The 23,090-nt window shown below is 42.1% G+C and overlaps 1 protein-coding gene across 2 annotated transcripts in view; it reads left to right on the forward strand.

Annotated features, from left to right (window-relative positions):
* GAK (cyclin G associated kinase) overlaps positions 1 to 22,723 on the forward strand; it is a 124,752-nt gene extending 102,029 nt beyond the window's left edge. For both annotated transcript variants that reach the window (XM_019554950.1, XM_019554949.1), the window contains 6 exons: positions 5,713 to 5,850; positions 6,261 to 6,380; positions 13,810 to 14,043; positions 16,698 to 16,846; positions 19,244 to 19,420; positions 21,432 to 22,723. In XM_019554950.1, the coding sequence (XP_019410495.1) occupies positions 5,713 to 5,850; positions 6,261 to 6,380; positions 13,810 to 14,043; positions 16,698 to 16,846; positions 19,244 to 19,420; positions 21,432 to 21,533 (920 nt within the window). In that variant the 3' untranslated portion in view covers positions 21,534 to 22,723. The remainder of the gene's footprint in view (positions 1 to 5,712; positions 5,851 to 6,260; positions 6,381 to 13,809; positions 14,044 to 16,697; positions 16,847 to 19,243; positions 19,421 to 21,431) is intronic.
* Positions 22,724 to 23,090: the final 367 nt, after the last annotated feature.

Genomic DNA, 23,090 nt, shown 5'->3' on the forward strand with positions numbered 1-23,090 from the left:
AAAATGTTCTAGCAGTTATGCCTTCAGATAAACTAAATCAGTGTTTTCCCAAACCTTATAGGTTTATGCCCTACTATAGAAAAGTTGGGCAGTCTCATGGTCCTCCTCCTCCCTCACCCCACTTCCCTTGTTGATGATTGCCACAGATTTTCCTTGGCAAGGAGAATTGGTGTCAGGAGAAGTGATGGTGCTGGCTGAAGTAGGGGGCCACACAATAATACGTAGTGAGGGAAGCAGTGGTCATGGCTGACGTAGGATATGGTGCAAGAGTGGCTGAAGTAGGACAGTGCTGTTGATTTAGCCACTGATCTGCTCCCACTCGGGGAACCTTTTGCTCCCCCTCTGGGCACAGTATCCTGAACTAAACTCTGTTATTGAAAAATATAAATATAAATTACTGTGAATTCAGTTTTAAATATGTGAACATCTCTTGGGTGGTACCAGTCCAAGGAGCAGAATTCAGAAGACCTCAGTTTTTTGTTTCTGGGTCCAGGGCTGACTTTAATGACTTCAAGCTCTGTCCCAGTTTCTGTAGCCAGAGGCTAACGTACTTGGCCACCTTTTGTATAGTAGTCTGATTCTTGTGCATGATGAGCTGTATAAAGAACTTGGCTCCTCCTATTTTAAATTATAATTGGCAAGACTGGAGCAACCTGAATCTGCTCTTTGACGTAAAACCAATATCATGCCACATCCTTTGGGCAATATCAAATGCAAAGAAAGGCCACAAGAAGTTTTTTCCCCTAAAGTTTTGTTTAAGGGTATGTTGATTACACCATTTTGCCTGTTGACTTTTATAATTGCACATTGATTACACCAATGTGACCATTACATCAGTAGGAAGAAAAAGGCACTGTGTAAAGCTGTAAACTTGGGTAACTTGGCCCAATTTAAAGGAAAATTTACCTCCAAAACAAATGTGGGTGGAGTTTTTCCCAAGTTGAGTTTTTATCCGTCTGCTTCTATTCCTAGGTAGCAGTTCTTAACAGCTGTTGGGTATTCCCTTCCTTTAAGTGTGTCTGCTAGGTAGAGATAGCTGACACCTATCCATTCCTTATTCTGGTATAACTTACATCTGTACACAAACACCATTAAGATACCATGGTGAAATTTACATCGGTCTTTACCCTTAATGGAATTTTCAAAGATGCTACTTTCTGGAAGTGTCACTTTGTTTTGGGGATTTGTGGGGATAGCTTGCATTTTTTTCAGAACAGGAGCTAAGTATAGTAACTAGTGGTATCTGTAGAGGGTGGGGGATATGAATAAAACAATAGATAGGTAGTTTACCTGGGGTCATTCTCTCCTGGGAAAGGTAGGAAATGGCAATGCCTCAAGTTCACCAAGTTGGACAGAGGGTTAGTCTTTGTAACCAAATTGATTTCCACCACACCTATTGTTTTTACTTTGTGCCTCTTTTTTTTTTTTGGTTCACTTAATGCATCTTCTTTCCAAATAAATGTATAAGCCATTTGGGATAGGAACCAACTTATAGCTATGAATGTTTGTACAGTGCTCAGTATGGGTCACTGTCAATAATAGAGATACCTAACAGCTTTTAAAGTCCTTCTTAGCTCTCAATTTTATCATGCTGATTAAACAGGAGCTTAATAAAGTCACATCAGAAATTTTTTCTGAATGCCAAGGTGTTGCAAACATGCAGTTATTAGTTTTCTTGCACTCAGTAGATTTTACTTCCTCAAAGATCATACTAGATAGTAGGGCCGTGCAAAGCTTTGGTAGTTGATTCGATTTGGAGGAGATTTGGCCAAATTTTTGGGGACGATGTCTGAATCCAAATTGAATTAGGACACCAGGTAAAAGCTCTGAAACAATTTGGAAAAACTTCAGAAAAAAATTCAGCTAATTCAGATGTTTGGCCATAGACTAAACAGGCAGCTGCTACAGCTGCCTCTAGCTGGTAAGTCTGGGGAGCGGGGTAGGGGCAAGGGGTGCGAGGGAGGGAGGGATTGAGGCTGGGACAAGCTGGCCAGCCAGGGCAGGGGGGCACATTTACTCAGGGAGGGGGTATGGGAGTGGGGCTCTGGCCTGCTACTGCTTGCCTGAGTGGGGTGGGATGTGTGCATGGCTCACTCTGAGCAGAAGAGGGCAACTGGCAGCAGGGCATAGCCTCTGTTCCTAGCACTGATGTGGGCACGGCAGTGTGGGGACTATGCCCTGCTGCTGCCCGGAGTGAACTGCACCTGCATTGATGCATGGAGCTGCCCCAACTCCCAGCTGAGTTGAACCGGGGGCTGGAGAATCAAACTGGCTCGGTTCCCCAGCCCCAGTTCAATTCACCTGGGCAGCGCTCAGCCCCAGCTCCCAGATAGGTGAGTGTAGGGCTTTTTTAAGTGCCGTAAGTCTGGGGATGGGGTCAGGCAGGGCAGTCATGGGGCTGTGCCTGCCTCTCCCCAGCTGATCCAAATAACCAAATCTCTCCAAATCAGTGCTGAATCTTCTGAAGCTGATTTGGTTGAATCTCCAAATTTGAATCGCTGTCCTCCAAATCAGCCAAATCTGAATCAAATACTTCCCTATTCACACAGGCCTACTAGACAAGTACCACAACACTGGTAGCCTGTTCCTCAAGTGAGGTGCATGACGTTTTTTTTTTTTCTAAACAAACCAGTTACAGGTACAAATGGCAGAGAGATCGTTATTTTGAGAATTTTAATTTTACTTCATGCTAGAGTCAGCCTTGTGGTTTGGGATGAAGGAGGTCTTCTGACCTTAGCTGATCTTGTGGTTTGCTCTTGATAGTAAAGCAAATACCTGGACCTTGTGGTAGAGCCTCCTCTGCTCTACACTTAAGGATAAGCTTAGGAAATGTAGATAGTAAGGAGTGGGGGATAGTATCTTTTTCTTTGTCCTTTTTCTGACCTCTAAGGACACTTTTGGGGGTGAACCAAGTAATTTGAGAGGCAGTATTTGAGGACCGTAAAATGGAATGTAATTTTTAAGTGAGTCTCCAAATCTGGAGACAGATGATGTATTCTTTCTTATGTGTTTCTTTAATACAAGTTATATGTCTTATGGGGGGTGGGTATCAGGAAATAGACTGAAGAAACAACCTTTTTTTCCCTTTAGTCTTCCCTGCTATAGCATGGGCTCTCCAGGGATGAATGCTCATGACTTGCACACATTATTCATCCTCTCCTTCCAGCTCCAAAGTTGAGGCTTTAACCTGGTCACAGCAACTGCTAAATTGTCACAGCTGCTACAGAGCAGGCAAAAGCTGATGTCAAAATAAAGCTTGAGCTGGAAAGAGGTGAGTGTCACCAAGTGTCCTGCCTGTGCTGAAAAAGCAGTCCAGCCCTGGCAGCCATTCAGCACCCCAGGCTGCCTCTGGTGTGGAAATTGGTCTCCTTACTTAAACATGCACCCTGATTTTTTGGGTGGCTAATTTTTGGGGAAAAGGTGAATAGTATGCAAGTAAATATAGTAATTGCATCTGAAAGTAGAGTTAATGAATTAGTACAGGGACACACAGAGCTTGGTCAGTACTTGGCAACAAAGATTTATTTTTTTTCTGTTAAAAGGAAGTTGCACAACAACATTTCTTCACAAAAATATAATGCCCAGTAGTAAATACCCAGCTGAGTTATTACTGGATAACAGAAAGCTGTTGTGGTGATAAACTGTCTTGTGGAACTACTGCACCTGTCTTTACTAGTTGCAGTCACTGACCCCATAACAAGGTCTGCATTGGATCACTTGGCATGCTACCTATCCAAACAATTATAACTGTTGCAATTTTACTTAAAATATTTGAAAGTGTGTTCAAGTTTCTATCCTACATCAACTGTCTTCCTTCTACTTTTTTTACTTATTAAAAAAAAATTCAGATGTTTCTTTTTCTAGAACTAAGAGAGAACGTTCAGTTTAGTATCAAAAACTACAGATTTTAGCTTGTGCTGTGAAGCTAGTCATGTTTAAATACAGCCGAGTCATGGTTTTGAAAGTCATGTAATACATGTGTTAAGAAATTGTGTTTTGCAAACACTGTCAAACTGAATTGAAAAACAATAGCTTCAACACTAGCTTCAAGTTGTCAGCTTGAGAGTGACTTGAATCCTGGTAACTGTTTTAACCTGTTATTGTAACATCATTTAAAAATGTTTCTATCCATGTGAAGAAAAGTCCTATTTAACATGCAAATAAAGCACCACTGATTCAGCATAATTTTTAGACATGTTTGGTTGCTTTATCACCCTTGCAAGCCAAAAAAAGAGGGTTTTGCCTTTTTGCTAATCTATATTCTCCTCTTCAATGATTAAAATAGTGAAATTATTCTTTGGGACTCCTCCTGTTGTGTTTGGCAGCAAATCAGTACTATGCAAGCATTGAATATCCAGCACTAGTAGGATGAAGGGTTATAGCTTGTCCTTCAGATTTATCTTCTAAGAAAAAGCTTTTTAATACATTTATCTGAAGTGAAGCCAGTATTATCTGAAGAATGCATTTTTGGTCCTAGTTATGCATTAATTTTAGTAAAAAAAAAATATAGGAATACTAAAATTATTATGGTGCTGTTCTAGGTGAAGGTGAGAGGTGTGATTTAATGAAACAAGCAAAGCCCACTGCGCTAAGAAAGCATAGAGTGGCATACAAGTGATCTGAGATGGAAGTGTAAGGGAGGAGAATCTTTCTTGGCAAAAGGCATGGGGAAATCATGGTCAAGGCACTGTCACTGTACAGAGCATGACGCAAGTCTAGTAAAGATTTTTTAACTGAGAAGTAATTTTAAGCGTATTGAGTTAATAGCAGGGTCAGTATTCATTAAAAATAACCCACAGTTTTGAGATGAATGTGTTCCACCATTGGAGTGGCCATGGGACATCAGCAGAAATGGTGAGCCAGGAGAACCTGAGTGAGAGAGAACAGCTTCATATAGCGATGAGGAAGGTCCCAGACAAGCTTTTTGCATCATCCTAAACAAATCTCTTGATTCACAGGAAAATGTTGTTGTCCTCTGTGGTTAAAGACTTCTTAAGTGGATGACACAATTTAAGTAAACCTATATTGTGAGGCATTGTGCCTAGGCCTTAATAATAAATTGGTCTCATTTTAGGCTGTTGCATGGTATAATCTGTTTGCTGCCAATTTGTGATCTGACCTCCAGGCTCATATGTAACAATGGGTATGAGGCACTGAATTATATCAGGTGATTATTTCCAGGGTCAAAAGATGTAAGGATGCTGTAATGGGCCATGGTCATACAGTTCAGACTGTGTCTTGAAATTCAGCAGCAGAGAGTGAATGGGGGTGTTTATATCTGGGGTTTTGGCTTGGGCCTATCTTTTTATAGAAGATAGTAGAACTGAATAATGTTTTGAAGTGTTTGCACTCCAATGTTCTAGACTGCAGATTCTGAAATTAAATGCATCTCTTCCAGACAGAAGGACGTGAGGTAATTGCTTCCATGTGAGTTTTTTATAGTATAGCGTGTGTGGCTTCAAAACAGCAATACTTCAGGAAAGTAACCACCTCCAGCAAAGTGTTTAAATAAAACTCAGTTGTAGTTTAATGTCTTCAGTGAGCAAAACCCTTCCAGGAAGTAACTGTCAGTAATCGAAACTACACAGCCATTCTTAAACAGATTAAGATTTCCCCAACTGGAAATCCAAAAAGAAGTCCTGTTGGTGCTCTTGCCATAAAATTATAATCATCACTGTGTTGTTTAATTTTCCAATATGGATTATTTTCTAGGAAATCTGACACAAGAGCCAGCTAAAATAACTTCCTCTGCAAGTCACCCAGACCTCCTGGGCGGATGGGACTCCTGGGCTGATTCCTCAGCTGCTGCCAGTATAGCATCACAACAACCAAAGAAGTCTGCATTTGAAGGTATTCTGAAATAAAACATACAGTGCATTTTTGGTACCCTGGAGAATGAGTGTTTACTTGCTTGTCTATCTTTCTAGTGTCTTGAAACTGAAACTGGGGTCACTGTAAGCCTCTTGCTTATTAAGTAATGATATTCAGGGACTCACAACTTCAGCTGCTTTGGAAGGTGTGCTACATTTTTTTTTAAATTTAAAGAAAAACAAAAGAATAAGGTAATGCAGATTTTTTTACACCACTTGATAGCCATGGATATGATTTTAAAAAAAAAAAAAAAAGAAGCAATGTAACATCAGAGATTTTGAAGATTTTTGGGTTGATGTACTTGGTCATGGAAATAGTACTTTTCTGTCATCCTTTTAAACCTGCCATCTCTACCGTGTATAAAACTTCCTCTCTGTTTTATTACACAGGCCAAGCTCTTACTACAGAAAGCCAGCCAAATGCATCTTCAGGTCCATCTCTCACCCAAACACAATCTCAGAATTTTGACCCTTTTGCTGACCTGGCTAACCTTAGATCTGGTCTTCCAGGTAACCTTCTTCTTATACCTTTTTTTGAGAAATTTTTGAATGTAACTTGTATTTCCCCCATTCCCCCCACCCCCCACTCTTTGTGCCCTGCCCCATGACTTCAAATAACAGGATTGAAGGAAATACTTGGATGGATAACATGAACTTCCACAATTAATTTATAAAGAAATATGGTTTTAAAACAGTTTGAAAGTAATGTAAGTTTGTAATGCTTCAGTCTCTGAAGGAGGCTTAAAATTAATGGTCTAGAGCCTTAAGCCTAAGTGGCGCAGGGAGAGTAGAGGTGTCTTAGAAATAAGTGTCTGTTCAGGGAGAAATCAGTTGGATCTGGCCATATGAAATACCAGCTGTTTCAGAAGAATGCATGGAAGAAAGCCTTCATATTCCTCAATCATCATGAATGTGGAAGAAAAGGAGGAAGCTGAGAGCTGTAAGAACTCAGGATGGAGAAGTGAATGATTCTGATCAGGAGGGTCAGGCAGGGCCAAGACTGTTCTCCAACTCAGTTAAGAGGAGTCAATGGAGGACAAGGGAGAGCTGGTGGAAGACAAAGGGTGCAGGCTCTGTAATAGGATGTTTGAATAAAAACAGGAGGAAAGGTCAAGTCAGTAAATGCATTCTTCTGTTTCAAGGGTTGTAGTGATAAAGTAAGATGGATGATAGTGGGAGAGTTAAAAGGTTGATCTTTGAGACCTGAGAATCTTACTGCAGATTTGTATGCTGCTGGAGAGGGGAGAATGACTGAAGGGTGCAAGGCTAGAAGTTGAGAAGTAAGAAGTCTGTGTTAGGAACAGTACTTAATTCATGGGGTGACCACCTCCTCCTCTACTCCTGGATTGTTTGTATGTTCCATAACCCTTATCTCTTGGTACAATGTTTGCTAACTCACTTTTCTCTAAAGAAAACTCCAATGTTCCTTTCCCATCTCGTACTGAATCAGCATCCAGTTATCAAGGGTTTCCATCCTGCTGGGTTATCTCGGCCTCCAGTGTGGACTCTTGTGTTTTTTGGGGTTTTTTGGCTGATTTTTTTTTTTTGGTTTGTTTGTGTGTTTTTCCTGAAGTCTCAGTAGCTCTGGATTACTCTCATGTGCAGTTCCCTTCAAATCTTCCCAACTCAAACTCCTGTAAAAATACAGAAATTTGTCTGCTGGCAACATGGCTTATTTTCAGAAAGCTGTCTCTTCAAGAAGAGATGCAAGCAAGCTTTATTTTTCTCAGAAAGTGATGGAGCTTGAAGTATTAGCTTGTTCTGGTATTTGTTTGTCCTCAGCTTTCACTGAAGATGTGACACTCCCCCCCCTTCCCCTTCTGTTGCATAATTAGTACCCCTGCCATAGAGTGAAAGTAAAGGTTTGGTTATAAGATCAGAATACAAAAGTCAGTCTGTTGCAGCTGATATGCCCAGAGCCTTTTACCTGTGTAAACTGGAGATGCTGCTGCTCTTATTTTGTTTCTGTTGGGGAAACAAGCTCTTCTACAAATCTACCATGCCTGGTACTTCATCACCTTTGCTCTAGACAGCTCCTGTGTTCACAAGAGCAAAAGGATTGGATGCAGGTACATGCTGGAAAGTTGAGAATATATTGCTGATTAACCACTAGAAAATGCAGATGAGGCAGAAAATACCTGGAGTGGGGGAACAGACTAATTTGGAATTGGGTTTACACGATTTTTACCTTTTTACCTTGCTTCATTACCTTACCAGGTAATATAATTCAGTTAACATTTTTTTGTTTTATTCCCTTGAACCATTCTCATTAAACTACCTGGGTGCCAAAAAACTGACCTGAATTGGATTTTTACACACCTTCTCCTTCAGTTGCTTTTGTCACTGAATCTGTTTTAGTGGTTCAGATTATGCCCCCCCCCCCCGCTTCTGCACCAGTATAATTTTACAGCTTTAATAAGGATGCTCGTGTTTTGCACTGGTGTGAGAGATGCTAATCCATATATGCACCCAATTCTGAGATTGGGTTACTTTGTACTCAGTACAAGACTTAAAGGCAGGAGAATTGGTTGTGCTTTGCCTTTTTGCTGGGTGCACAACTGTCAGCTGCTTCAGAGCGGTTTCATTTTGTCAGCTGCCAGAAGTTCCAAGAAGTTGAAACACCTAGGGATTGCTTGAGCACACATGTGCTTTGGGCATACTTTGTACCATGGAGCCTGAAGAGGTGGCAACACAAAGTTCTCTCACCTTAGAATTATCAATGTTGGGGAAATTCACAGCTCGGGTTTATGGCTGCTTTGTTACAGTAGAGTACCCCAAACAGATTCTTGGCCCCAATATCATCTATCAGTCGTCCAATGGATCACAGCACTGGGGAGGGGAACGGATTGATTGGGTTGAGTTCCCTTCCCTAACCTGATCTTAGCGCTGGGACCTGATCTTAGCGCTGGGAAGTGGAACTCAGCCAGGCTGCCTCAACTCTTGAAACATTTCAACTACCTTCATTTTGTTTCGAAGCCCTTCGTTTTGTTTAGATTTCGCTGTTTCAAGCTCGAAATGAGTTGAAACAGTGTAGAAACAAAACAGTCGGAGAAATTTCGCACAACCCTACTAATTAGTTTTAGCAGCCAAACTAGTCGGTATCAAATTTTTCTATACAACTACTTTGCATAGTTGTCACTAGAAGGTCTCTGGATGTTTGTGTCTCATTAGACTGTTTGCATCAATTTTTTTTTGTCCCTTTGTTGCCTTCACTATGAATATTTGTCAAATAATTGAATATAGTGCGAGGAAAAACTAGCATTGTTTAAACCAATAATAGAAAACTGCTTTCTCTTCCTTTTTAAAAATTTTTTAAATCTTTAATTTTGAAAACCTCTCTGTGTATGCACATGTCAAGCACTAAGGTATTTCAGATAAATTGCTTAATGCAGGGCATCCTTACAAAATTCCACGGTTCACCTGCCCAGCGAAGTATTTGCTCACTAACTCTTTATCTGGATGCTGCAGATGCAAAATGAATCTGAGGTTTCAGACTCCTAATAAAAGGACCCAATGCAGTTAGGGTTTGGTGTTAGGATAATAACTGTTTGTACCCTCAGGTCCTGATTCAACACCACTAGAGGTCTTTCATTGACTTCATTGGGATTTGGATGTAGTCCTTAGTGTCTCCTTTGGACAATCTTTAAACTCTGTGATTCATTAGGCAATGGCCAATTGTCATTATAATGTTTAAACTTCTTGGCATTTTCAGGCTTAGAATTGATGATAGGAAAGAAAGTACAGGGCTTCAAGTCTTATCTCACTGTTTCAGACACTTGATACCCTTTGTTCACAGTAATAAATGTCCAGAAATATATAGTAGTAATTTGTTTGGTTTTTATTAGACTGAAAACTTTCCTTAATTTTGTAACTAATGCACCAACACTAGCATAATGGTACCATTTAGTACTAGTGACAAAGAAATGACAGTTTTGGTTGAAAAGGGAAATATAGGAGGAAGTTATTAGTGGAGTCCCTTAAGGTTCAATCTTGACAGTGATCTTATTTCATATTTTGTCTTGGCACAAAAAATAGTGTGCAGACTACACTTGGGGGAGGCCATAAATACAGAGGAGCATCCAGTTATCTGATCTTGAGGTTTAGAGGAATAGAAGTGGAATAAAATTCATACAGTTTTTTTTTTTACTATAAATTAGGAGCTCATCAGTTGGGGAAAACTGAGGAGGAGAGATTTTAGTTGATTGCAGGATGACTGTCACCAATGTGCTGGGCCATAAAAAGAGTAAATGTAACCCTTGGGAGTATCAGGAAAGGTATTTTCTGTTGATGTGAAGAAGCATTAATGCCATGTATGAAGCACTGGTGAGACCTCAACTGAAATACTCTATTCTGTCTTTGGTCATCTGTGTTCAAGAAAGATGATGAATTCAAACTAAAACAGGTGAGGGGCAAGGATTTCTTAGGGTGATAACTTTTACTGAACCATCTGTGTAGTTGGGCTAAAGTTATACAAGCTTTTGAATATAAGGTCTGAGGAAGAATGCCTTAAATTTGAAAGCTTGTTTAACTTTAGTCCAACTACATAGTTGGTCCAGTGTGGTGTCTTGTATATAATTTCTGGACCGCTATGGCTATACCATCACTCTTACACAACTAAAACAGGTACAAAGGAGAGTTGCTAGGAAGAGTAACAGAGTCTATTAAATGAGGAGAGGCTAGAAGACCTTGGCTTGTTCACCCTAGTAAAAGAAGGCTGAGACAGGATTGTTGACTATAAATACTTGTAAAGGGCTTAGCACCGGGGGGAGGAGGAATAAGTATTTAAACTAAGGAAAAGGTTGGCACAAGAACAAATGGGTATAAATTGGCCATGAATAAATGCAGAGCCTTCTTTCATCTGATTTTCTTTCTCCCTTCTCTTGTACTTGAATGTCCAAATTTTTCTGTAGAGGCAATATGCAAGGCAAATGTGGAGGAAAATGGGGTTTGCCCATGTTTTTACCTACAGTTGGCTCAAAACTTTCAGGAGGAAGTAGTTTCTTTTTTGCATATGTGTAAATGGGGTTCTCCTCAGAGTAGATGGCCCCATGCACGTTCTTATTTGTAGATGAGCTTAGCCCTAGGGCCTTTCACTGATTTTAGTTGTGGTCAAAAGCACAAGTGAGTGTTCATGTGGACAAATGACACCTTCTGAAGAACTCCAGTTACTGGTAATTTCCTTCTTGTGGGGATGTTGTTGCCTTCTTTCAAAATAGTAAAGCAGCATGCTGTATTTAAATTCAGATAGGAAACTGCTTTTCAACAAAATGGGCATGAGCCCATTGGAGCACACTTCTTCCCCTTCCTGCCCTCTCCCTCCTGGATTAAAATAGACTCATGGTGCTCAGTCCCTGTGCATGGCACCAGCCAGCCAGGCCAGACCCACATACCTGTGCACAGGGCCAGTGCAGCAGGAGTGCCAATCCAGCCTGGTTTTTTTGCAGCATGTTAATATGCTGTGGCACACCCTTTGGAAATCACTGCTCCAGTGTCTGTTACATTGGTAATATGCCAGTTGCTGAAGCAATTTGCTTTCTAGAAATCTTGAAGATTGAGTCCATGGAGGCAGTGTAGGAGAGGATTGGCTTCAAGTATAAATCCCTTGCTTGTCATCCTGACTGAAACAAAGGACCTGGTGCTTAATGTGAAGGTTCAGCCTCTCTCCAGTATGCATGGTTTACAGTGACAAAAGAGTGGGGAAGAGGGCTTTTACTTTCTCTACAAAGGAGTAAAAAGTAGATGAACCTAAGGGCCAGTGGTGACTGGTGCTTCCTGAGTCTAGGGAGGAACAACTTGTGGGCAGGCCCAGGGGTGGGCCAAAAGCCCCATATCCACTCCTATACTTCTGTGCAGTGGCTTAGTGCTCTTCCCCTCTTCCTCCCCCCCCCCCCACCCCAAACACACTGCTAGCCCGCACAGCAAAAAAAAACTGCACTGACCTGAGTGGTGCTTTTTAGGGGGTCAATTTTGGGGGGGTGATTCCCCCCCACCAGTCACCTGTGCCAAGAGCTAGTTGTTTTTACCACAATTTTTTCTCTTCCAGGCTTGCTTCAGTGTATATTTTTCCTCTATGTAGACCAGTGTTTCTTAACCAGGGTGCCTGGCTATCCTGGGCTGCTTTGAGATCCTTTTAAGGGTGCTGTGGGGTGCCACACAACATTAGCACTGTTTTTGGTGTGTGAACATAATTGATAAGATAAACCTAGAGATTTCAAATAGAAGTCAGTAGTGTCAAAACATCCTCCCTGTTATGATTGTTTTGATTTCTTTGCAATAGAAGAATTGTTCTCTTACTTTTCCAGTCAAAAATCAAGTGAAAACTAAGAGCTGGTATTTTCCAAGGGATGCCTTCAGTCTAGTGTAGGTGAGAACCTCTGATTGACCCTTACTAATATTAGTCTTCAAAGCCATTTATTCATCTCTGAAAATTTTTTAATATAAAAACTGAAAAATGAAAAGGCTGGAGAGAATACTTTTTAATGTGACTGACTTCAAAGCACACCTTTTCTTCAACATGAGTAGTTTCTCAGCATCTGTCTTATTATTAGTGAACGTAAGTGTAATAAGTTGGTAGTGAAATCTGTTGCATCTCTGAATAGGTTTTCTAGATGGCATGTGCATTTGGTGGATCAGACAAGGATTTAGCATTTGTCATAGAACTGAATGAGTGGCAAGGTTAGGGAAGCTGAAGAATTTGAAACAGTAATGAATTTCTAGACTTCCACATCCAAGTTATCTGTGGTTCTTTGAAATTCTTGTCAAGAGATTTATTTTCAGACTTGTTTTACATATTCTTCAGACTGCAGAGTTGCTCACTAAACCCAAGTGGGCAGATGTGGTTACCCTTATTAGTCTGAAAACGCACAGAAGGTAGGGCAGGGTGGAACCAGTTAATCTTTAAGGTGCAACCTTGCCCTAAACCAGGTGGGGGGGATATCTAGAATAGAAACGGATTGAATCTGTTACTAGAAATTAGGATTGTAAGAGGTGTGAAATGGTAATTATTTATACTATTTAATGTTTACTGTTTTTAGCTCCCAGCCCAGTGTCAGGGGAACAGCTCTGGTGTGGGTTGACCAGGTGGCAGCACAGATCTGGGCTGCAGCATTGTGCAGCTGCTGTGACAGGGAGGTAACTAGAGGTTACCTGGAAGGGAGTGTACCCAGGCAGAGTTGTGCAGCCGAACTTAAATAGGAGCAAGTGTAGTGGCAGGGCTGCCATCAGGTGCCACAGGGGTGGCTCTGCATGCAGCCAGGCCCTCCCCTCCCCTTTCCCCCTCCATAGCAGGGGCTCCACAGGGGCTTCTGCCTGCCTGAACAGACATGATGCACCCAGGTGGTGCCTCTAGTCTGTAAGTACCTGGAGCCCAAGGTGGTGCCTCACTCCTGCTTACCTGTCCCCAGGACTCTGGCAGCTAACGCTCGGAAAGGACCTGTGGCGACTTTCTGAGCCTGGGGGCACTTAGTGGATGGGCATGCGATACAGGATTGCACCCAAACCTGTGGGCTGAGCACCCTCTGCTAGGAGCTGTGGCACCAAGGCAAGGCCTCAGCTGAGTGGAAGGAACACAGCCTGGCTGCATCTGGACAAGGAAGGGAAGGGACTGCCTCTGTCAGCTACTGCCGGACCCTGCAAGACCAAGCTGGCGACCCTGCAAGACCCTGCATCCTGTGCTGCTGCTGCTGCTGCTGCTGGCACCACTGCCTGCCTACTTCTGCACACCTTAGTGTGAAGCCTGCTGTGGCCATGGGCTTCAGTCCCAGCTTGTGGCAGCTCTCTCCTGCAAATCGCCCTCAGTCCTGGCTCCCTGTGTCACCCTGCCCTTCTGCTGTGGAACTGTTTAACTGATATAATTAGAAGAAGTTAAGTGGGTAATTTTTTAAAATCTATAAAACATTTCTATTGGGGATTATATAAGATTCATGTCAACCGTTTTTAGGTCCTTCCAGTGGCAGTTTCTCACCTGGTGGATTTGCTCAAAAGTCTGCTCCTTCTCAGAAACCAGGCAGTGGTCAGTGGCAAAAGAACAAACCACAAACTACTGGTACTTCATGGCAGCCCCAGGCTAAACCACAGCAAACTAAACCCAGTACCCAGGCTAAGCCCAACTATACAGTGAACTTCAGTGTTATTGGAGGGCGAGAAGAAAGAGGTATTAGAACTCCTTGTTTTGGTAAGTGCTGTTCTCTGAAATTTTAGCTATCATTCATTATGTATGAAATTGTTGGCCTATCTTCTACCTACCAGCTTGCCCTTATGGTTTTATGAAAACTGAAAAGAAAATCTCTGAAAGATGACTCTTAGTGCTGTTAAAGACTTTTTATAGTGGTATGTATTGAATTGCCTCTTAATTGTAACATGAATTAAATAAGCAGTAGTTTAAAACCCATTTTTCGATTGTCCCTTGTCTCTCCAAACTTATTAGCAGACATTAACACACAGCATGGAACCCAGCTTGTCAGAATGCATTCAGTAAGTAAGAGTGGGGAAAAACTCTGGCTCACCTTGTAGGCAGTTTTTATGCTTAAACCACTGACAACATTGCTTGCTCTCAAGTGACCTGGATCCTTGTACTAAGACTTATTAGACATTTCTTCACATCACTGTGGTTTGGATGGCTTGGAAGTGCTGTCCTAAATGTTTAGACCAGGGTCAGGCAGAATATGGCCGACAGGCTGCATCTGGCCTGCCAGGCCATTCTACACAGTCTGTGGGTGTCCTACAAATTTTAGAGAATTTAATATTCATCTGCCCGGGCTGCCTATCAAAGATGAAAAGGCACCAGGGGCAGTAGGACCCAGGGGAAGCTGGTGGCAGGACTTAGCAGCTGCAGCAAAGCCAACCCAGCCTTGCCCTTACCCCCAGCCAGAAGCTTTTGCCTAACACAGGCTTTTGGCCTGGGGTTGTTCACACTTCCCTCCACTCAAGAGGGAAACTCAGAGAAGAACAGAGGGAGGGGAGGACCACAGGCGATCACCCCAGTCCTTGCGGCTGGACCAGCTCCTGTGGTCCTGGCACTGCAGCTGGGAACCACATGGTGCCAGAGCACATGTGGGGGTGAGGAGAATGGTGGCAGGCTGGGAAGAGGGGAATGGCAATGGCAGGTGGTGGACAAGTGGCAACAAGCAGGCGTGTGGGACCTGTGCCAGTATCCTGGGGCCAGTGCCAGCAGGAGTGCAGGGCCTGCACCAGCAGGAGCTCTGGAGCTGGGCTGGGTTGTGCCAGCAGGGAAAGAGGGGAGCCAGCCTGGCTCTAAAGTCCCTGTGGACTCGGGGGGGGGGGCCCACACTCCTGCTGCCTTGCTCTAGGCCCCGCTGGTGTTGGCCCCAGGCCACTGGCATGGACCTGATGCTCCTGCCTGCGCACCTGCTTGCTGCCAGTCCCCTGCCTGCTGCTGCCATTTCCTTACTTCCCGGCCTGCCACCATTCTCCCCACCCCCTGCCCACTGTTCTGGCACCATGTGATTCCTGGCTGCAGCACTGAGTCACAGGACTCGGAAGGAGCCAGCCTGGCCCCTGTGATTTTTGATTGGTTCTGCTGTACTGGCTGGCCTGGGCTGGCTCCTGCTGCATCCTGTGGTCTCAGGCATGCAGCTGGGACGTGGTGCTGGAGTGGCAACCTGGGGGAGATGGGGAAGGGGAAGCAGCAGGAGAAGGACAATGGTGGCAGACGGGAGGGGGAAGTGGGAGCATAGGGCCTGTGCCAGTGCCAGGAGTGGTGGGAGCATGGAGCCCAGGCTTAGAGGAGCACTGGCAGGGCCTCTGCTTGCCACAGGGGGAGATCTGTGGGCAAACCCTCCCTCTCCACACATGCCACACCCTCCCACACCCACATCCACACCTTACAAGAGAAAGACATGATTTAATTTTAAGCTATTATACAATTGCTTCTGTGTACACTACACAAACACATAAATCAGGACAATATATTTTTTTAAATTAAATTAATGTTGTAATACACAATTGGTTTTTAGAATGTAATTTGGTATTTTTTTCTGGTTCTGAGGTGGCAAACCCCCTTGCTGAAAGGAATACTTCTGGGTGCAAAGGGAGGGACTTTTGGTGACAAAGTTCAGGGGTTTGAGGGGGGATGGGGACACAGGACTTCCAGTCCCAAGATGGTGACCAGGGGGTGGGGCACCTGTTAAGGGGTGGGGCTACCCTTGTGGCCCTTGATGGCTTGCCAGAATTGGTAAGTGGCCCTCCACCCGAAATAATTGCCCACCCCTGGTTTAGACTGAATCTGTAAATCCGAAATATCACTTTGAGGGAGAGAGAGGCAATGAGGTTATTTTCAGCTCACTTGTCCTGAAAGCATCCTGCAATACACCTTTTTGTCCTGTTTTTTTGTGTAGTATTGATTGCTAGGTTCAATGACTCTTTCAGAAGGATGTCTTCCCTTTTGGTAACAAATTTTATGGTATAGTGATATATCCTAGATTACCCTCCTAGCTTGGGGTCTAGCTGTGGCTGTATGGTGCTAATGTGTGAAGCTTACAGCAAGCTGATTTGCCCTTCTAGAAAGCCTGTGAGGGTCTTGGATGTCCTGTAAGAAAGGAACACAATTCAGGGAAATCTAATTCCATCACCTAATCTCTCCCCACCGCCCAAATTGGTTGGAGGTTTCTGTACCCATGAACACTGCTGTACTACTACGTTCCTCAAATTGTAGCTGAGGATTATGGTCATGTTTGGAACTTTACTTTCAGAAGCACTTCATTTTCAGACATGACTTCCGTCTCAGAGCAGTATGCTTACCACCTCTGCCACAGTAGGATGCCCAGGAAACATCTTTATCACTTTTTTTTTCCCCCTTCTGTTGTATAGGACAAAAGCCAAAAGTTTCAGAAAATGACTTTGAGGATCTGTTGTCCAATCAAGGATTTTCAGCTAAATCAGACAGAAAAGGACCAAAGACCATTGCTGAAATGAGAAAGCAAGAAATGTCCAAAGATATGGATCCCCTAAAATTAAAGGTTTGATGTTTAATAGAGTAACTGTGATTCAAATATACTTTTACCCCGTTGTCTTAACAATGTTGATAGTGGAGCAAGGGAGAATACATTGAAGGATGAAACCTTGAGTAGCAAAATAGTGGAAGAAACTAAGGAAAAGTTTACATATGTCTTTCAATGGTGGGAAAGAACTAAAAGAAATTTAATTTTTCATCACATCACTGTATATGCTGATTGATTAGCCTGAGCAAGTATGCTTGAGTGAAATCTATGTAGGGGGGAGAGAAACTTGTTGAGGACAGAGGGTTTCAGATGTCAGGGCTGGTAAAATTAATCAAGTGTGGGTGAAAATTTTAAAGGAACAAAGAAGAATGTTGTGCAGTAGACGTTACTGCACAGGTCATTTTCGCCAAAAGAAGTGGTCAGCGCTCCTAGAAAGGATTCATTAGAAATGACTGTAAAAGGATTCCAAAAAGACCAATTGACAGATGGATGAAAAAAAAGAGGGCAGTGAGCAGAAATGCATGAACAAAGTCAAACATGGAATATAGAGCAAGAAGACTGAGGATAAGAAGGTTCTGAGGAACAGAATTACCAATGTAACAACCAAAAACCAGCTAAATAGAAGCAATAACTAGATCCAACATGCTAGACTCTTACTTAAGTTTTGTATCTAATGTAAGATCTTCCCCACCCCCCATTGTAAGTAGTAGGAAAAGATCTTTTCGCTTCTGAATAAAAATTCACAAGCCAAAAAGTATCACTCCTGTTCCCTATGAGCATGAATGCTGTCGGTGCGGTATAGGATAGGGTCATGGGGCCCACTGGCCCTATACCTAATGGGACTGTCATACAGACATGAGCTTACGCAGTCTTTACACACGGCTGTAGTTTCTCAATTCTTGCCTGCCACATCTTGATGTCAAACTAGTTATTGTTGACAGAGAGATATAGCCGAAGTAAACTGTTAAGAAGTGGGTCTGGATCTTCTTTGGGGTTCCAACCTCCCTTACACCCCATCCTAGCACCACTCTGTTGGTAACATGTCCTTTCCACCCTTGTTCTCTGTGGGTGGTAGTCTTCAGTCCAATTTGCAAAGAAAAATGGTGTCTAACTTATAGATGGAGCAGGACCCAGGCAAATCTTGTCAAGTAGAGTCCTTGCTCCTACACGTTGAGCCTGCCAGTCAGGAAGTGGCTCAGTCCTGGGCTTGTGGGTCTTACTTCACTGCCCAATCCTCGTGAAGAAGTTAGTTGGAATAAAAAAGAAAACAGGCCAGGCCCTCCAGGCCTCCTACCACCTGCAGCTTGGGCACTTCTGTGTCTGTTCAGGGACGACCTTAGCAGCACCTGCCGCCTTCCCTGGTGCATCAGGGTAGTCCTCCCACCCTCCACTACTACGCTTCTAGTGAGCCTGAAGCCTGACTTTCTTGCCAGCTATCTGTTGCTGGTAGTGAGCCCTCAGCTCCCCTTTCCCTCTGGTTTCCGGGGCTTTAAAGCAATAAAAGAAAAAAAAACAAAAGTAAACAATTGTGCAGGGTGCTGCCGGCAATTCTGATGGCCAGTTCCTCTGGCCCATCTTTTTGTTGGTGTTTACTGCCTTCCCCGTTGCCTCAGCTTCCTTAAACTGTTGGAGCCCCTCTGGGCTCCTGGGACTTAGCTTTCTCAGCCCCACTCCTTCTGGAGCTGTCCAGCAAGCATCTGTGTCTCTCTCCCTCAGCACTGGCAGCGGGCCAGCAAACCCCCATGCTGCCTTGGGCAAGGCCGTACTTGATCCAGCAGCTGCTTGTGAACCGGGCTGGTCCCTTCTTGCTCCCCATCATGGGTTCCAGCTGTGTCTGATTCTTCCGTCTCTGCAAATTTGGAGGGGTTTGTTTTTATTTCTTTATAAATGCCAGCTACTAATTTTAAGTTACTACCACTACCACCACCACCACCACCACCAGTATTAGTAGAAGAAACAGATAATTTTGTAACATGAAGATTACCACACTACTTGGCTATAACTCAAGATGGTGTACTGACCGAAATCAAGTTGGTGAATTACTCAAATTGATTCAAATCTAGTGCAAAATGAGATCATTTGCGCACAATTTTTAGTAACTTTGTTTTTGAATGGTTTGCAATTCCTGTAATACCTAAATTAAGAACTACTTACAAGCCAGCTAGCTTTCCAGTCGGCAGTTATGAAAGCCAGAGATGACAACCCAACAACAAGGATTTCTAGCTACATGATCAGCTGATTTAAGAGCACATTTGCAAAGTTCTCTGGAAATTTTTTTCAAAACAATGCAGTTAGGCCAAACTTTATATCCTTGAACAAAGTAAATCTGCTTGTAGATAATATTCTTCTCCCATTAAAGTGCCCTTTATCCAAAGTGTATTCAGTTAACATTTTTTTTTTCTAATTTCTTTCTAGATTCTAGAATGGATTGAGGGAAAGGAGAGAAATATAAGGGCTCTGATATCCACTCTTCACACTGTTCTTTGGGAAGGTGAGAATAGGTGGAAGCCAGTGAGCATAGCTGATCTAGTTACCCCTGAACAAGTAAAGAAGTACTACAGGAAAGCAGTACTTGTAGTTCATCCAGATAAGGTGAGTATATTGGGTATGTTCAAGGCTATTTCTGAAACAGTTATTGACAATTGCAAATCCACAATGTTAAAAGGAAAATCAGCAAAGCTTACTCATTGGTGACAAACCCATTCAAACACTGCAAACTCTAATGGGGAAAGGTTTTTATATGGTTGGAGACCAATAGGCTACATGAAGTAAAACCAAGTTTTACCTTCATGTCACCTTTTGATGTTTTGGAGAAGTACTTTTCCACTAAACAACTATTTGTGCTGAATTCTGGGGATCTTTCAGATGACAGCATCCAACCAGGGAGGTTAGATGAAAGGAAAAGGTCCGCAGTAGGTGATCTGAACAGTGGTGGCAGCAGTACCTACATACCACCCTTTCTGTGGCCAGTCAGGATTGAAATAGCCTCTTCCCTTCACGAAGGAGAACTAAGAATTACGTTGACCATTGCTTCACGTTATTTGTTGTTGAACTGTTATCTTGACAAACTGCTTTCACTCTTTTTTTCCATATTCTGGGTCTTGTCTTCTGAATTTGGCACACTGGTATCCCTGGACAGTACACAGTCGCTCAAATTTACTTTCAATTTGTACCTTCAGGACACAGCTGAAGTATCTCACTTCAGCTGCCACTAAGAATATGTACTGATGACATTGGGCAGTTTGCACCTCTCAGGGCCTCAGTTCTAGGCTGTGTACATATACAGAAGGGTGAATGAAAATCTGAGTGAACAATGAGAGAGACGGACTTTTTTTTTTTTAATATCCACAGAGGCTAGGATTAAGGAGGCTCCTTTTAAATGAAACTTCAGATGTTGGCACATAATCCTGTAGCACATTTTGCTGTTGGAGGATATATAGGGCTTTTTTTTTTTTTTTTTTTTTTTTTTTTTTTTTTTAGGTGCATCTGAGCCAAATGAGTTAATTGGGAAGGTGTTCTGTCTGCAGTGTATCGACTGTGCAGAAGATTCCTCAGACCTATTTTAGATTGAAGTCCTTATTGAGACAAAACTTTTTATTTTTGTGCAATTAATACTGAAGTTTAGGGGCTTTCATAGTTGCAAATAAATGTTCCATCAGAAAAACTTGGGTCTAGTGCAAAAGGATTTAATGCCATTCTTGGAAATAACCCTTAACTTTTTTTTCCCTTTGTGATAATACAAGAGCTGCCATACAGTAGCTCCTAGAGCAGGGGTGTCAAACTCGATCCAAACTGAATCCAGACTGTAGGAGCTACTCCCAGGCCAGTTTTTGTACGGCCCTGTGGGTCTGGCCCTGCTGGCAGCTGGGCCCAGGGGTATGCTGCTGCATAGAATTGTGCTTGTGCAGAGTAGAGCCATAGGCATGTGTGGTTTTTATTTTTGTTTTAAAAAAAGGGGGGGGGAGGTTAGGGCATGGGGAGGCACAGAGCTCTAGCCAGGCAGTGGCATGGAGCCATGGATGTGCAGTGGTACAGAGCCAGTGGCAGTGTCAGGAGTGTGCAGTAGTGTAGAGCTGAAAGGCAGGGAATTTCTAGTAGCCCGCCAGACTACCAGGCCATTGTTTGACACCCCTGTTCTATAGAGAATAATAGATTTTGAATTTTTAGGAGCTCCCAACTGAAAATGAAAATTATGTTGTCTGGCAATTCCTCTAAAACGAGAGACTTGTTTAAGTACAACATCAATTACAGTGAGTAGATTAAAGATTTGAAATGATACAAGCAAACTTAAAAACTGTTGATGCTGTTTTAAAATGTGACTTCTGAACATATGAAGACATTCATGGGAGGGGAGGAAGGGAGACGCTTTTCTGTTTGGTTGCAAAAAGTTACACATTTATAGCATACTAACAAAGGTAAACATAAAGTTTCTGTTTTATATGAAGTGTGTATCCAATGCACTGGTTCTAAACTTGACAGGAGGGTGAGACTTTTTTTTTTTTATTATTATTGGTACAGCAACTATTTTCTTTCAAGCCCTACTTTTTATTTCTTAGTGTCTTTTTGTTTTCAGTCAGCCTCTCATACATTTCCTTGTTCACAGGCCACAGGACAGCCTTATGAACAGTATGCCAAAATGATCTTCATGGAGTTGAATGATGCATGGTCAGAGTTTGAAAACCAAGGATCAAAATCGCTTTTCTAAAAATCCACCTTGCTGTGATTTTCAAAATGTATTTGCTACAGAATGGAGTCAAGCGCTGGTAGTCTGACCTTACTGTCTCTGGGATTTAGGAAAGATTTTGTTTTGTATGACTTTAGCAGTGTGTGAAATCATACACTTAAATATGGAGATGCATTTTATAAGATGTAGAATTTAAAGCATTACACACATGCACTAAAAAAACCCAGCTGTTCAGGTCTTCAAAATCATAGCTTAGAAGTAGAGATTTTCATTCAGTTTTAAATATGGTAAAACAAATTTTAATGATGCCCACTGAGATTTGATATGTTGGTATCCAAGAATAAGACATTCCAAACCCAGTGATTTTTTTTTTTGTTTGAAAATAAGAGACAACCTCAATTTATGGTTCTGTTACTTTCAGTAGCTGTGATTTTGATGTTTGCCTGTCGCCTTACTCCAAGTGCTTTAGCTCTATCACAGTGAATTTGCTCAGCATATCTTTTCTTGAATTTATGTGAGGTGTACATTTTCATCTGTATTTTGTGTACTCAATCGGATAATCATTCTGTAAATAATTAAAATATTTTCTGATAATACCTGTGTTCCTTACAATGAATTGACAGTTACTTAGCCAAAAAGTTCCCAGTTATGGGAAAGCCCTCCAGGGTGGTTCTTGACTTTTTTTTCCATATCATGAATTTGGAAATATATCTTGGCTTTAATATAAGGACTGCATGTTCTGGATTTTTGTTATTTATTATGAATTTTTAGAAGGTAATACTGTGCGATTTAGTGCTTATTTTCCTAATCCTATGAATTGTATGGTTTGCTTGTCGTCTTTTTTTTTTTTTTCAATGGAATGTGCCTTCCATTGGTTTTATAAATACTATAATAGAAAAATAGTGTCATTTATTCTGAAACTTGAATTGTGAGCACAAAACAGTTTACTCTGATTTTTGTCTGTTTTAACTGAGTAAATGTTACATCATTAGCTGTCCTTGGAAAGCATTTACTGTGCTTCCGGATTTCTTTTGTGGCATGTTGAGTAATTCATTGACTTTCTTTTTCTTTTTCTTTTTTTTTAAGTGCATGGATAGCTGTATACAAAAACAAAAAAAACCCACCAAACACCCCATGGTGTATAGTGTATCTCATGCCTGATGTATACTTTATACTGGCTAGTACAAGACTGGTAGAGAACCTAGTTCGGGAACAAAACTTGCCGCGTTATTTATCATCCCTTTTTATGAAACTCAGTTAAATGTTAATTCTTTAATAATGTTGGGATAATCCATTACAAATTATTAACACTTATTATACAGCATTGTACAACTCCAGACAGCAAATGTCACCTCTGACACATTTGCAAAAGGTTTTCTGAATGTAATATTTAAGTTTGGTGGCAGTTCTTGAAACTAACACTGTTGCTTTTACCATCAAAGTAACTATAAAGGTATTTTTATCACTTTGCCATGGTCTTCCATTTTGGTGGTTAACTGAGAGAAGCTGTGGCAAAGTCAAAAGTTGTACTCTTTCACAGGGTAGTGTCCAAACAAAAAAAGCTAGTTGAACCCCCCA

Source organism: Crocodylus porosus, unplaced genomic scaffold (assembly GCF_001723895.1).
Source record: "Crocodylus porosus isolate Cpor-Errol unplaced genomic scaffold, CroPor_comp1, whole genome shotgun sequence".
NCBI lineage: Eukaryota > Metazoa > Chordata > Crocodylia > Crocodylidae > Crocodylus > Crocodylus porosus.